Below are 13,751 nucleotides of genomic sequence, written 5' to 3'. Positions count from 1 at the left end.
GGCTCCCTGCTGAGCAGAGAGCCCGATGCGGGACTCGATCCCAGGACTCCGAGATCATGACCTGAGCCGAAGGCAGCGGCTTAACCCACTGAGCCACTCAGGCGCCCTAAAATTTAATTTTATTTTCTCAGTGTTCCAAGATTTATTGTTTACACACACCACACCATAGTTTATCAGAAGGATAAATACTAATTACTAACATTTACTGTGCCCTTATTATGTGTCAGCCACTATGCTAAGTGCTTTGCTTATCTTGTAATGTTTGATTCTTGGAATAACCCTATGAAATAGCTACTATTTTTTTTTTTTTTTTAAGATGAGAAACTAAAGCGAAGAATGGGCACACTGGTAGGAAGTGGCATAGGTAGGATTTGCACCAGGCTCTTTTGGTCCTGGAGCCCACATGCTTAACCACTTTTCCCCATTACATAAGATACCATATATGATGCACTAGGCACAGTGTTTGGCATAGGCTTTAAAAATGGCAACTGTTTTGCTGAAACAAATACTTCATTCCATGTTAGTAAAAAATGGCAGCTATTCTAATTGTTTACTCATATTCTTCATTAGACTATGAACTTCTTGAGGATAAGGACACCCTCATTGGCTGGCACATAGCAGTTGCTGAATACATGTTTGTTGAATAAATCTGTTAAAGATGATGGGAGAAGTACCCATGGGAGAAGTATTAAGGAAAGTACAAATAATTGGCACCCTCCTGTGATAAGAGTAGCAGGAAGGCTATGAACTTAAAATAGGGGGAAAAGCAGGAGACAATCAACAACAATATTTAAAACCTGGCCAGAAACATAAAGAACCCTTGATGGGGACTGAGTTTGTATCCATGCAATAAGATGGGACAATATGGGCTGAATGCTGGCTAGAGAAATCTCTACTGATTAAGTAGGAATAGCCACAAATGAATGGAGTTGGTCTACAAGGAGGTCCCAAGTGAACTGCTCTGTCACTGCTACGACCTGCGATGGCTTTGTATGTATTCGTGATTATTTCAAGTTTCCACAAATTTTGTGTAACTTCACCAAACAAGTCTTACACCTGCATCCCTGGATAAAAGAACAGACTGCAGCTTGTATGCCTGGATTGAAATCCTGACTCTGCCACTTACAATATGTGTGACTGGAGACAACCTGTGTAACTGCTTTGTACCCTAATTTCTCTATCTGTAAAATGGGTAATAATAATAATGCCTACCTATAGCATGGTTATGAGGATTAAATGAGTTAATTCATGTAAAGCTCATTTGTACTAGTGTCTAGACATAACATTCAGTAAATATTAGATGCTTTCATGATTATTGTCAACCTTTACATTTCTTTATTGTCTTTATAGATTGTCATTCATTTGGATATCTAGTTATACATAGCTGCAACCATAGTGTGTACAATTTTTGTGTTTTTAAGAGTTACACATTTAGGGTATGTTACTTTTTGTGTATATATAGAATCTGCATGTGTATCATTTTAATAGCTGCCCAATATTCCACCCAGTGAATATCACGCCTGTCTTGACATTTTTATCAATGCTTTTGATAAGAATAGATGGCAAGCTTCTAAGATCTTCAGATGATACAAGACTGGGAGTGATAACTAATAGATGGGATGACAAGACCAAGATTCAGAAAGGTTTCAAAATCATGGAGCAATGGGCTGGAACTAACAAGAGGAAATTTAATAGGGATCAATGTAAAGCTTTGTTCTTGGGCCAAGTGCCCAAATTCAGGATGACGGATGTAGGAGAAATGCCAAGGATTTTCTCTGACAGCAAGCTAAAAGTGGAACAGCAGAGTGATACTGTGCTAAGTGCTTTGCATGTGTTAATATTTGATTCTCAGATCTTCAGTATGGCCAGATACTTCAGCCATATGAGTAGGGACAGTGCAGACGTAAATCTAGATTGAAGATAGGATGGGCATATCGAACATCATTACGTCTTAGGCCTCTGTGGTAGGTACCAGGCTTCTAAAGTGGGGTAATCTCAGTCTGGTGGGTGAAAGAGTGAACAACGACTAACATACAAGTTATATTGTCACAGAGATGTGCTTAGAATGCCATAGGAAACAAACACAGGAGGAGACTGTAACTGAGAGTAGGGTTAGAATGGGTAAGAAGAGACTTAGAAGAGCAGGTTATTTTTCAGCAGAGGCTTGAAATATGGGTTAGAGTTTTCCAGGCTGGCCAGGTGGGGATGGGCATTCCAGCCAGGCAGAGGGAATGGTGTGGGATGTGCAAAGGCCCATAGGCCAAGATGCTTTCCTGTAGTTGGGAAGAACAAGGTGTTACCTATGGGGAAGAGGAGTGAGAAGCTGGAAAGGTGGGGTCCAGATTATCAAGGTCCTGTGTGTTATGGTAAAGAAGTGGATTTTACACTGGGGAAGATTTCAATACCTGGCAGGCATGAAGCTGGGTGGTAAAAGGATAAGACTGGTATTTAGGAAGAAACTTCTGTGAGGCAGGTGGGAAAATGTTTGGAGGAGAAAGACTACTGGAAGCAGGGAGACCGGTTGATGGGTGGGGGGGGGGGGGGTAAAGGATGGGGGTAGGGATATGTGCGCATGTGTGTACGTGTGCGCACCCACGCACGCACACGTGCACGCGCGCGCACCCACGTGCACTCATGAGCGCGCATATGCGTTAAAGGCTATATTCAGGAGAGATTTACCGAGTTCAGCTGCACGACTTGGTGAGAGACTGGACGAGTTGCGGACGGAAGAGGGTAAGAGTCATAAATGACTTCTAGGGTTCTGGCTGGTGGCATTTAATAAGATGAAGTGAAGGGGAAATAGATTTGGGGTGGGGATATGGAGATAACGGAATTTAGCTGTCGACATTTTGTGCTTGAAACGCCGGGGCACAGCCATGTGCGTTCGGGAGGTATCTGGAATTGAGGGCTGGAACCTCAGAAAGAGACATAAGATAGGCAAGTTAGCTTCTTGCCACTTCCACAGTTTTTCTATCGCAGGTTCTATGCCCTCAGAATGCTGATGCTTTCCCGGTTACTTCTCTCAATAGTAGATGAAGGCGAGGTGTCCCCAGGATGGAGTACTAGACTTAAAACTGCCGATAGTATGGTCATGTGGTTGTCAGTAAGGATGGTGCGGTCTTCTTGAATTGTGTGCCTGGGAAAAAAAATCTTTTTTTTTTTCTTTTTTCTATTCTTTTTTCTATTCTTTTTTTTTCTTTTCTTTTTTTTTTTTTAAAGCCTAAGAATAGCAAAGGCGTCTCTGGAGAATCGGAAGGAAACGGATGACAATAAGCCGATGGCACAGTTTATGTCAGATATATAAATGAGCTTGCTTTCTCTTTGTCTTAAAAGATGAGTTTTCCTGATGCTCTGACGAAATAGTGTATATTTTAGCAGGTATTATAAATGCTGGAGTTGAGGTGTTTAAAGGAAAATGTTAAGCTGAGCCAGACTTCCATGGAGGAAAAAAAATCAACACCTAGAAGAAAAGTTGAGGTGGTATTACTGCTGATTTGGCTCCAGCATGACAACGCTTCTTTATACCTGATGCCCCAAGGTATAATTTTGAGTGTGCCAGGTCCACATTCTTGTTTATTGTCCCTGCTGGGCAAGTGATGGGAGCAGAATGTAAGTTGGCAACAGGGGTATTAATAATGACTATACAAATTCGCAAGAAGGCATTTCATAAACTTCTTCAACAGAGTTTACATGGAAGAGCAATTTGACAGGGGACCTGGCCTCCTGGAAGGCACCTCACTTTCAGGTGTTCAGTTCTATTGCACACTTTGATGTGAACAAATGCAGCCTCTTGGTGCTCAAACTACCACAGCATTGCTCTTCATATTGAAAACAGGTTGATAGAGGAGTTCTGCCTCTAGAGTAATACAGGAGAGAAAGCAGGGCCTAGCCAAGAGGCACTAGCAGGGTGACTGGTTGCCGTTATACATTCCTGGCTGGCTTAACCAAAAATCCCACTCTCTTCTCATCAACTCATTTGACTTCTTTTTTTTTTCCTTTCACATGAGTGCCGTTTCCCCATGCAAGATTTTCCCTTGAGTACTGGGAAAAGAGGCAGGGGGTGTGGCCTAGTGGAGGGGGTGGGGACTGAAAAATGCACAGTGGAATGAGTCAGCATTTTTCAAACTCTGTTCATTGGTACATCATCCTGGCCAATGCATTTGGGGTAATCTTTTCTTACATCGTGGATTCACAATGAAGTACCTAAGAAGACCCGCAGTTAAGAAATCCTTTAAAATTTGTCCTAGCATTTCCAAAAGTCAATTCATCATATTTACGTGTCTTAACATCCCCATGAACTGTGGTTATTTATAACCCATTTTAGGAAATGCTGCTAGAAACAAATAATAGGGGTAGGCTACATAGCATTGTTTTTTCCCCTTTTTTTTGGTGCAACTTGGGGGTGAGCAGAAACTCATTTTTTCCTCTGGTCTTTGTTACTGAACACATTTCTAGGACATCTGAATTGTGTGGCACTGAACTGCCTTAGTTTATAGGATTAAGGGGAAAAAATGTAGTTTAGTTTAATGACTAAAACCCTCTCATGAGCTTGGGGTCATTACTGTAAATACCAGTGTTGAGTGGCACTTTCCAGAACTGGGGGGGTTGAGATGGACATGTTACAGGACACTGAGTCTAGCGTAAGCCCAGGACGTCTCTTGAAATCTAACAAATTTCCTATCGTGTGCTTATTTTCTTCTTGTTTGTTTCCCCTAACAGTGATTTGTCGGAAAATAACAGCCATCTTGGAGGCTTGAAGGTCCTAAGGAAGGAGACGTTGAGTTTACAAAGAAAAGGTACACAAACTCCATGTGTCTGGCAGCAGTGGACTCATGGACAGCTTCATGAGCTGCCTCCTTGTGTCTCAAATGGGAAAAGGGAGACATTTCTGATCCATGCTAGGGGAGCTAAACTAATCCCAGAAGGTGAACTGATTCAAATCTTGCCTTCAGCCTGTCCCATCTCTAGCTTACTCCTATGAAAGGACATATAGATGTCACTGGGAGGTGCTCATGAGCTTTTATTCTAAGCCCTGTCTATGCTCTGCTTTGGCCTATGGCCCAGAGAATTTGTCCCTCCCAGCATTCCATCATCTGTTCCACACTGTGTGGACTCAGGCAGTCATACTGGTTCTTATGAAGCATTCCCCATTAATATTGCTTGAAGGGTGGATTTGCATGTGTTCTGTTTTGGAATAGAAATGCTCCCCAGTAGGATGTAATGTCCATCCCCACAGTGCAATCAGGAAAAAGGGATGCAACCACTTTGCATAAGGCCTGTTCAAACATACCAGTTCTCCTATAAACTTTTACCTTAATTCCATCAACTCCTATGGTCTTACCTCCAGTCTCTATTAGGATTTCACTGACAGGCGTTGGTTTTGTAATACTAGATAGGGGAGGTCCTCAGCCAGACATAATAATCCATTCCCATAAAAACATTTGGGTAAAGGAGACACAGGGTTTTTACATAAAGCCTGTTCAAACATTCTAACTTTTATGATCCTATTGACACTTACATTTTTTAAATAAGATTTTATTCATTTATTTAAGAGGGAGAGAATGAGAGAGAGTGAGAGAGAGAGAGAGAGTGAGAGTGAGTGTACACAAGAGGGGAAAAGTCAGAGGGAGAAGCAGACTCGCCGCTGAGCAGGGAGCTCGTTGTGGGACTTGATCCCGGGACTCCAGGATCATGACCTGAGCTGAAGGTAGTCGCTTAACCAACTGAGCCACTCAGGTGCCCTGATGCTTACATTTTTAATTTTTTACTTCTTTTTAAGTAAGCTCTATACCCAGCATGGGGCTTGAACTCATGATCTTGAGATCAAGAGTCACATGCTTTATATATTGAGCCAGCCAGGTGTCCCTATCCTTACATTTTTATATTTTCTCAATCTAACTACAGCCTGAGTCAGGGCATCACCAAGGGGTTTTGGTATTACAGTTAAGAGGAGTTCTGTATGAATGAGTCCAGAAACTTCTCTTTTCCACCCTCTAACCATTTTACTTACTGTTGTACAGAAGACTTTGGGTTCCCAGCTAGAGTTTGAGCCAAGGAACCCTGGCCTTTTTGTCAGTCTTTAACTTATTTTGTCCAAACACTGCCCCAAATGATTGCTGGTTAGGTTTCTCATTGTAATTTTTGCCTGCTGGCTTTTTAAAATTCTCCAAACTGGGATAAATAAAGTAGACTTGTTTTGGGCCCTTTAATGTTGGGGGACCAGTATGGAGTCCCTTTGGCCATCCAAACCTTTGGGAGTGTTGTGTTAAAGTCTTTACTTTAACCCCGTCAAAGTCTGTTTTATTCATCTCCGTTCTTAATAACCACCTAAAGATTTCCATCCTGTGGGATGAGTCCTGGGACTCTTCTCTGTTTCCTCTTTGTTTTGCTCCTTTCAATATTTGCTTTATTCACCTTATTCCTTAATAACTGTTTAAAAGCTTCCACTTTGTGGCCTTTTCCTATTCTACTGTTAATTAACCTAATTTTTTTATTAAGACCCATGAGAGAAAGCTGAGACATCAAATTGCAAAGGTTTCCCAGAGTGTTTTTTGGTTTTGCAGCCGTAAGGTTATATGGGGTGCCTGTGTGAAAAAGGCTCCTTAACCACAGCATTTACTATGACCTGAGTAATCGGGGCATATTCAGCAGGCAGATTTCTCAGTCATCTTGAAGTCATTTCCATGTATCTTGTATAGGAAGCATGTCAGCGGCTTCATCTGGGGTATTCCACTTGGCATTTATAGGGGGAATTGAGAAGTCCCCCCTCTCAGGGTAAACACGCCCTACAGGGGCTTTTATCCAGTTAACTGGGCTGGTCATTCCCTTGGGAATAGCCTCCTTTGTATCTGGATCACATATAGTCATCTGTGATTGTTTAGTCATGAGCTATGGGTCCTGTATCAACCCAAACATGCCCTTCCACTGTACAGTATTCAAAATTAAAGGCACAGTTCCTAAATTGGTTACTCTCATAATCTGTTTTACTAATGGGTCTTCAGGAAGCTGATGATATCCACAAAATGAAAACAATTCCTTCATACTGAATTCTCTGGTTTCAGTAGTTTCTTAATTTTGCTGTGCCCCACACTGACCACCTTCTTGGTGACCAGAGGTCTTAGAGGGACCTTCTGTTGTCCTCTACAATTTTTACCTTGAGGGGTGACTTTGAGTCTAGTGGTCCAAACTCAGACTGACCCAAATCTGTGAGCTTCCATGCCTTCTCCAGATACCCTATTGTCCCCAAATCCCCATGTGCTCACCAATCTGTAAGCTCTCCAAAACCTGTCCTTTAAGGTTTTTGTGGAGGCTTCATTGAATAGTCATGATTGATTAGATTCATTGGCCACTGGTTTAATTAAACTCAGTCTTCAGCAACTCTCCCTTCCCTGGTGCTTGAGGGGTGGGACTGAATGTTTCAACCCTTTAGTCACTTAAGGTTGATTCTCCTGGCAACCAGCCTCCATCCTTAGGTTGTTTTCCTAAAGTCACCTTCTTAACACAACAAAAGACACCTTTGTCAGTCTTGGCCCTTAGGAAATTCCAAGGCTTTTAGGAGCTCTGTGCCAGAAACAGGAAGGCCAAATACACATTTCTTATCATACATCACAATATCCCAGTCTACATTAAGATAGTCTTGCATCCCTCCTTTTTCTTTGTTCTTGATTCAGAATACGTAATTTAGCTTTGGTAATCACTCGTTCAGAGGAATAGCCTTGCTCTTTCATTTCCTTGGTTAGTGATGCTTTTAGGAGTGAGGAATTATTTACCCCCTTTTCAAAGATTCCTACCAAAATTATTTAGAACTAGCTCTTTAGAGGAGTTCCTGGGAGCCCATGTATGTGTCTCTTTCTTCTCTCACCTAACTGCTTCCTCTCTTAGTCTTCTATAGCGAGAAGGTTTCTATAGCGAGAAATCCTTTGGGTTGATCCATAAGTAAGCTTTGTGTGGACTGTCAAAAAACAGTGATAAAGCTATGGACTGAAAATAGAGCAAAGAAAGAGAAAGCAGAAAAAGGCCAGGGGGGGGGGAGGGTCTTACGTGGAGAAGGCATTATTCTGTTTCTCACATCGGATTCCCTTGCAGTTGTTTGGCTCATCGATCGCTCTGGTCTCATAATAAAAGTAAAGCTGGTTCAATCCATTGGCAAAAGCCAGCAGTACTAGGCAGTAGATAAAGAGGAATTTGAGGATATCGAGCAGCATGCGCCCCAAAGAGATCTGCAGAGGTCCTAAGTGGGAGTTGGCTGTGAACAGGGATATGAGACGCAACGAACTTAAAATGTTGGATATTGCAAAGAGCGCTTCTGCAATCAGGGTCGGGTGCCACATTTCCCATTCTTCCCTTGGACGAGAACCGTTATACTGCAAGAAACAAGTACACAAGGTGAGAGGTACAGTGAGCATTTATAAAATTTTTTCTTCTTTTCTCCTGTCTAGTACCCAAACAAAGCCACTAAAGTAAGCATCAAGCATTCATTTATACAACAGGCCGTGTGCATGGCACTGTTTGTCTCCCTTCCCCATCCAATCAATATATGATGTTAATAACTCTTTTCCTCCCACTCTCACCCAAATATATTCCCTGCATCTACACAGAGAAAAATGAATTTTGAAGCAATCATCTGGAGCAACCACCTGTGGTTTATCCACAGACATTTTCTAACTCTGAGTTTACCAGATTGTTGGGGAGAGTCACTGGAACAGAGCCATCGGTATGCCCAAGGTAGTGGGGACAAATTACTCTGTTTCCTAATGAGATTTCAGATTCCTACCAAAATTGTTTAGATTTACCTCCCCAGGCCCCCATTTCCTTCTGAGTACCACAGACAACTTGTAGTTACTGAAGGATGAGGGATAGGTTCGGCCTCCTCGGTGTGCAGTGTTCATCCTGCCCTCCTTGCTGACTCACAGTTTGGGGCTGCTAGAGCAACCTTAGAGGGCCATTGCTCAGTTTTCTGTTGGAGTTTAGCAGTCTGTAATGTATTTCATTCAATTACAAATAGCATGTAAGCCTTCCAGGTAGTGAATTTAGTACTGCTCCACATGGTGGTGTAGGCATGTATTTTATAGTTCCTTTGACAGCCCTACAAGTCCACATGTCCTTCTAGTACAAATGAAGAGCCAGGAAGTTGAAGGAGAGGAAGAGCCAGTGTTTCTGGGGTTGGTTACCCATTTTTCAGCCCCATTCTGGACTTCCAGCTCCTGGAACATTAGGAGCAGCTTTATAGAAAGATAGCTTCACTGTGAGGCCTTATAACCGATTTGGGCTCTGTTAACTTAAAACTGCCTGTATCTCTCCATTTCACCGTAAAATGAGGATAGTATCTACTCCTGTCCACTGCACAGGTTTGTGATTATGTGTCCATATGTGAGAGAGTGTGTACTCCATAAGGAGAGATGTTATAGAAATATAAGAACTTGCTTATTACCTTCCCCAAGACAGAAGTAGATTTTGCCTGGAATTCAATCCAAAGCATATTGCCTTGAGCTCTCATCTAAATATCACAATTTCTCAGGACTAAATGTAAACAACTTTTCTGAGAAAATGTTGCATTGGGGGCCAAATTATATTGTTAGCATTTCTAAACTGTGGTTCAGTTCCAACAACTGACAAAACTGGTGTTGTTAAAATCATTTGTGTGTATCCAATATTCTTCTCTGTTAGAAGAGTTGAGAGAAACCTTGCCACCCTTGTGCTTCCGTTTCAGATGAACTTTAGGTAGATAATCTGTTTTATATACTCTTGGCCAAATCTTATATCCCTGCCTTTTTCCTTCCCAAAATAACAGCACCAAAAATACCCCACATTGGCTGCATCGCTGTGAGGGGTGGGTATCTTCAGGCCTATTTTACAAGTGGGAGAACTGAAATCCAGGTAGCAGAGTGACTTGCTTCTCATCACACAGCAAGCTGGTGGCAGAGCCAGGCCTAAAGTTGTGATCTCAACACACTTGGTCTAGTATTATCTCTATTAAATATTCACTCAAATGATAGTTGATATCACAGCATATATGTTAGATGGGTCTTTAGAAGTTCTGAGCTCTGAGACATGGAGATATTAATAATGAAACAGACCTATATTTTAGAACTAGAAATTATCAACTGGAACCTGCACAGCTCTTAATTCAGGATTTTCCTCCCTCTATAATCACAGCTGTAAGCACAGGGAAGTCTGGTGCCCGGGGGACAGTGAATCTGGATTTGTAGAACATTCAGAAGTATGAAAAAGGATTCTTACGGCAAATCTGTGTTTTACATCTTTACCTTTGGAGGAAGATATTATAGAATATGAAAGCAAGGAATAAACTTGGAGATCTTTTAGCGTCAAGGTCAGCGAAACTTTTTCTGTCAAGGGTCAGATAGCAGAAATTTTTGATTAGTGCATTATATGGTCCCTTTTACAGCTACTCAACTCCTCGTTGTAGAAATAATAGGGAATAAGTGAACATATGGATATGGCAGCCGACCAAATTTGATTTGCAGACCATAGTTTGATGGCCCCTGATCTAACACAAGTGGTTTGCAAATTGTGTTCCTTGAAGCCTGAGGGTTTAGTAGAAGCATTTTGTAGCCGCTCTGGGAGCCAAAGAAAAGGCTTGGAAGATTGATTCCTCAATCCAAATTCAATCTTTGAGCTCTCTCATATATTGAAGTTTTGAATAAGTTTTAACTTCAAGATATGGTTTCATGGAAACAGTTAAAAGGCTGACAGCCACTGATCTAGTCCAATCTGCTTATTTTGCAGAGACAGAATCTTAGGCTCAAGGAGGTAGAAGGATGACCTATGGTAATCTAGATTGTATCAGAACAAGGATTACATTCAGGTTTCCTGATTCTTTACTTAGTGATACTAGGAGGCAAGAAATTTTTTCTTATATTCTTTGAGATAGAATCCAGATTGAAAATTGGCATCCATGTCTTTCAAAGGGGTATAAATTGGAGTCTATCATTTCAGAAGCCAAATATGAAGAGGGCCAGCCTAAGGTAGGGCCTTAATAATAATAAGGACGGAGTGGGAGATTGTGTCTTCAGCCACGTACTGGATGAAGAAAGGGCCATAACTCAATGGGTATCAAAGTTCAGATAAGGTGGTCTTGGGATAAATCTAGGTGGTACTATCCTAGAAGACACAAGGATAATTATTCTCCATTTGTAGGATTATCTGGGGGCCACTGAGGGCGAATGTTATGTGTATTTGTTCCTTTTGAGTACTTTGGTATGTGCCTTGCCTTTTGGTTTCTGTTGTTGCAGACCACTTGCAGTGGAATATATATATATATATATATATATATATATATATATATATAATCTCGTTGACTATTGTTTTTGCTCTAATAAAGGATCTTCTCTAAGAACAGCTTATCCCATGGTATTTCTGTACCACCTTAGTACAACAGTGACCAGAAATGGTTCAAGGGGCATGGGTACCAGCTTTTGTGGCTTTACCTCATAGAGGTTGTCTCAGCCTACTTGGAGAAGTTCATCTCAGACTAGTATGCCTCTATGGATGAGTAGACCAGACTGACCATTTGCAGTTTCTCATTGCAAATCCAAATCTGCATGTGGCATGCCTTGCTTCATAAATTCTCCTCCTTTTTTTTTTTTTTGAGAAGAACTCCAATTTTGTGGCAATTGTTTTCTTTGGGTTAAGTATTTATCAGTTGCGAGGCATTTATTCAGCTTAGTATAGTTGATTTATCTTTCCACTATGTGATGGGGGAATTTCTAGCTCCTTGAAATCCCTGCCAGTGAAATTGAATAGGTTATAAAATTAGCCAATGTTGGGAATCTATAGACACATGTTTATATCCCAAGAGTAAATCCTTTTCTTGATCATTTATTCTAAATTCCCCTGTTTAAGCAAAACCCACCAGTTTCTAGATTGATAATCTGTTGTCCTTCCTGTAAATAACTACCACTTCCAAAGGAAGAGTTTTGTTTTTTCCCAAGGCGAACAGTGTTACTTAGTCAGCAGAGTGCCAAAATCACATGGATTTCATCCAGGCACATTAACCAGAGAGATTCAGACATTTTCCTCACCAGCTTATTCTTGTAAGAAAGTTGTAAGTATGTGTTAAATGATCACCACAAGTATAAGGCATACTCTTTGGCTTTTTTCAAAAATGTTTCATGACTGCATTCAATATTCATGTTCCACATAACTAGCTCCCAGGGTCCTCAAATTTATACAATATGCATATTAAGGATATAAAAATAAGTTGTTGGAGATTTGGGGGACAGCCATATTCCCATTCTAAAACTCCTTAATGTGGGAGTTAGTGCCAAAAAGCATGACTGACTAGACAATCTTGGAGACTGAATTGTCAGCTTTTCCTCATGCTGGAGGAGTTCAACTCAGGGTAGAAGGAGCCAGCTATTCTATCATCTAATGAGCACCAAATCTGAACCTAGAGCCTGGGACTAACCAATATGAGATGTTGGACATGAGTTATTTTTCAGGATAATTTAGGTTGTACATTATGTGGGAAAAGCATTAAGATAACCTGTGTGTGTGTGTGTGTGTGTGTGTGTGTGTGTGTGTGTGTGCGTGTGCACGTATTCAATATCTGAATTGGTAGAGAGGCATAAGCTGAGTGATACTCAAAAAGCTGGATTTATAACAGCTTGAATGATCATCCTGGAGCTGGAAATAATAAGGGAGGGAGAGATGATTAAAGATCTCTATCTCCCGCAGTGAAGTTTCTAGGGTTCCCCTACCCGTCATATGAGGAACACTTGAGGGAAGTGTGAATACTTAGCTTTGAGAAGAGTCAAATCAGCAAGTTAGGGAGAGATGGCTTCACACTGCAAGCACTATTCAGAAAAAGGAACAGCTTTGTTCTGTTTGACCCCACAGGGAAGAAAGATTATTAATGGATGTGTCACAGGGAAAATAATATTAGAAAAACATAAAATAGCACTTTTTAATGAAGTGGCAAGTGTTGATGGAGGTTTTCCGAGATTGTGAATTCAGTGTGTTTTCTGTCCCCTGACCTATGGAAACATCGGTGGATCATCTTGGCAAGGATACTGTAGAAAGGATTCAAACACTAACTGAGTGGGTGGGTGTGTGGCTGAAGATCCTTCTACTGTCAGTTTAAGAAGCTAAAGATTCATTTGCAAATTGCTCTATTCTTAAGTGGAAACTACTTACAAACTATTGAAAGAATGTCTATTTATATGGTACTTTCCTGCATGGAGTGGACTGTCAAAGGCACTTTCCCCCCCATGATAAAGCTTAATGTAACACAAATCATTGCATAAGAAAAATGGCAAACATTCCAATTTACCTTGACATAGGCCACAATCTTCAATGAAATAGTTGCCAGGTAGAGTGAGTTCATTGCAAAATCCATCAGGTTCCACCAGTCATGGATATATTCAGTAAATCCACCATCCCACATTTCCTTAATCTCCCCCCAAATGAAACCTAAAAAATGGAGGCAAGAGGTTTATTTCTAGACAGGGTCAAAAGAGTCATCATAGTCATCAGAGTAGGATTCCCCTGAATAAAGACAGGCAAAAACAATGAATGAATTGAGATCACTGGAGTGAAGCCCCCAGAGATGATAATAATAATGTGCCTCTTTTTCTTTCCTGCATCACTTCTCAGTTGTGGACTCACCAAACTTGATAGGCTTTACCTGAAGATGCTCATATGTTACATTTTTCTGGATGCTACTCATTCTTAGCGTTGCTATTATAGTTACTGGAATGCTGCTGCAATTTTGGGTGCTTGATTCCAACCTA

General features: G+C 41.1%; 1 protein-coding gene across 1 annotated transcript in view; it reads right to left on the bottom strand.

The window, feature by feature from the left end:
• Positions 1–13,751, bottom strand: part of TRPC5 (transient receptor potential cation channel subfamily C member 5) — a 135,033-nt gene that overhangs the window by 39,604 nt on the left and 81,678 nt on the right. The window contains exons 4-5 of the mRNA XM_059384723.1: positions 13,292–13,431; positions 8,041–8,363 (exon numbers count right to left, since the gene is read on the bottom strand). Coding sequence (XP_059240706.1) covers positions 8,041–8,363; positions 13,292–13,431 — 463 coding nt within the window. The remainder of the gene's footprint in view (positions 1–8,040; positions 8,364–13,291; positions 13,432–13,751) is intronic.

This window comes from Mustela nigripes, chromosome X (assembly GCF_022355385.1).
Source record: "Mustela nigripes isolate SB6536 chromosome X, MUSNIG.SB6536, whole genome shotgun sequence".
Lineage (NCBI taxonomy): Eukaryota > Metazoa > Chordata > Mammalia > Carnivora > Mustelidae > Mustela > Mustela nigripes.
Note: the sequence above shows the minus strand (reverse complement) of the source record. Positions and strands in the feature narration are given on the sequence as shown.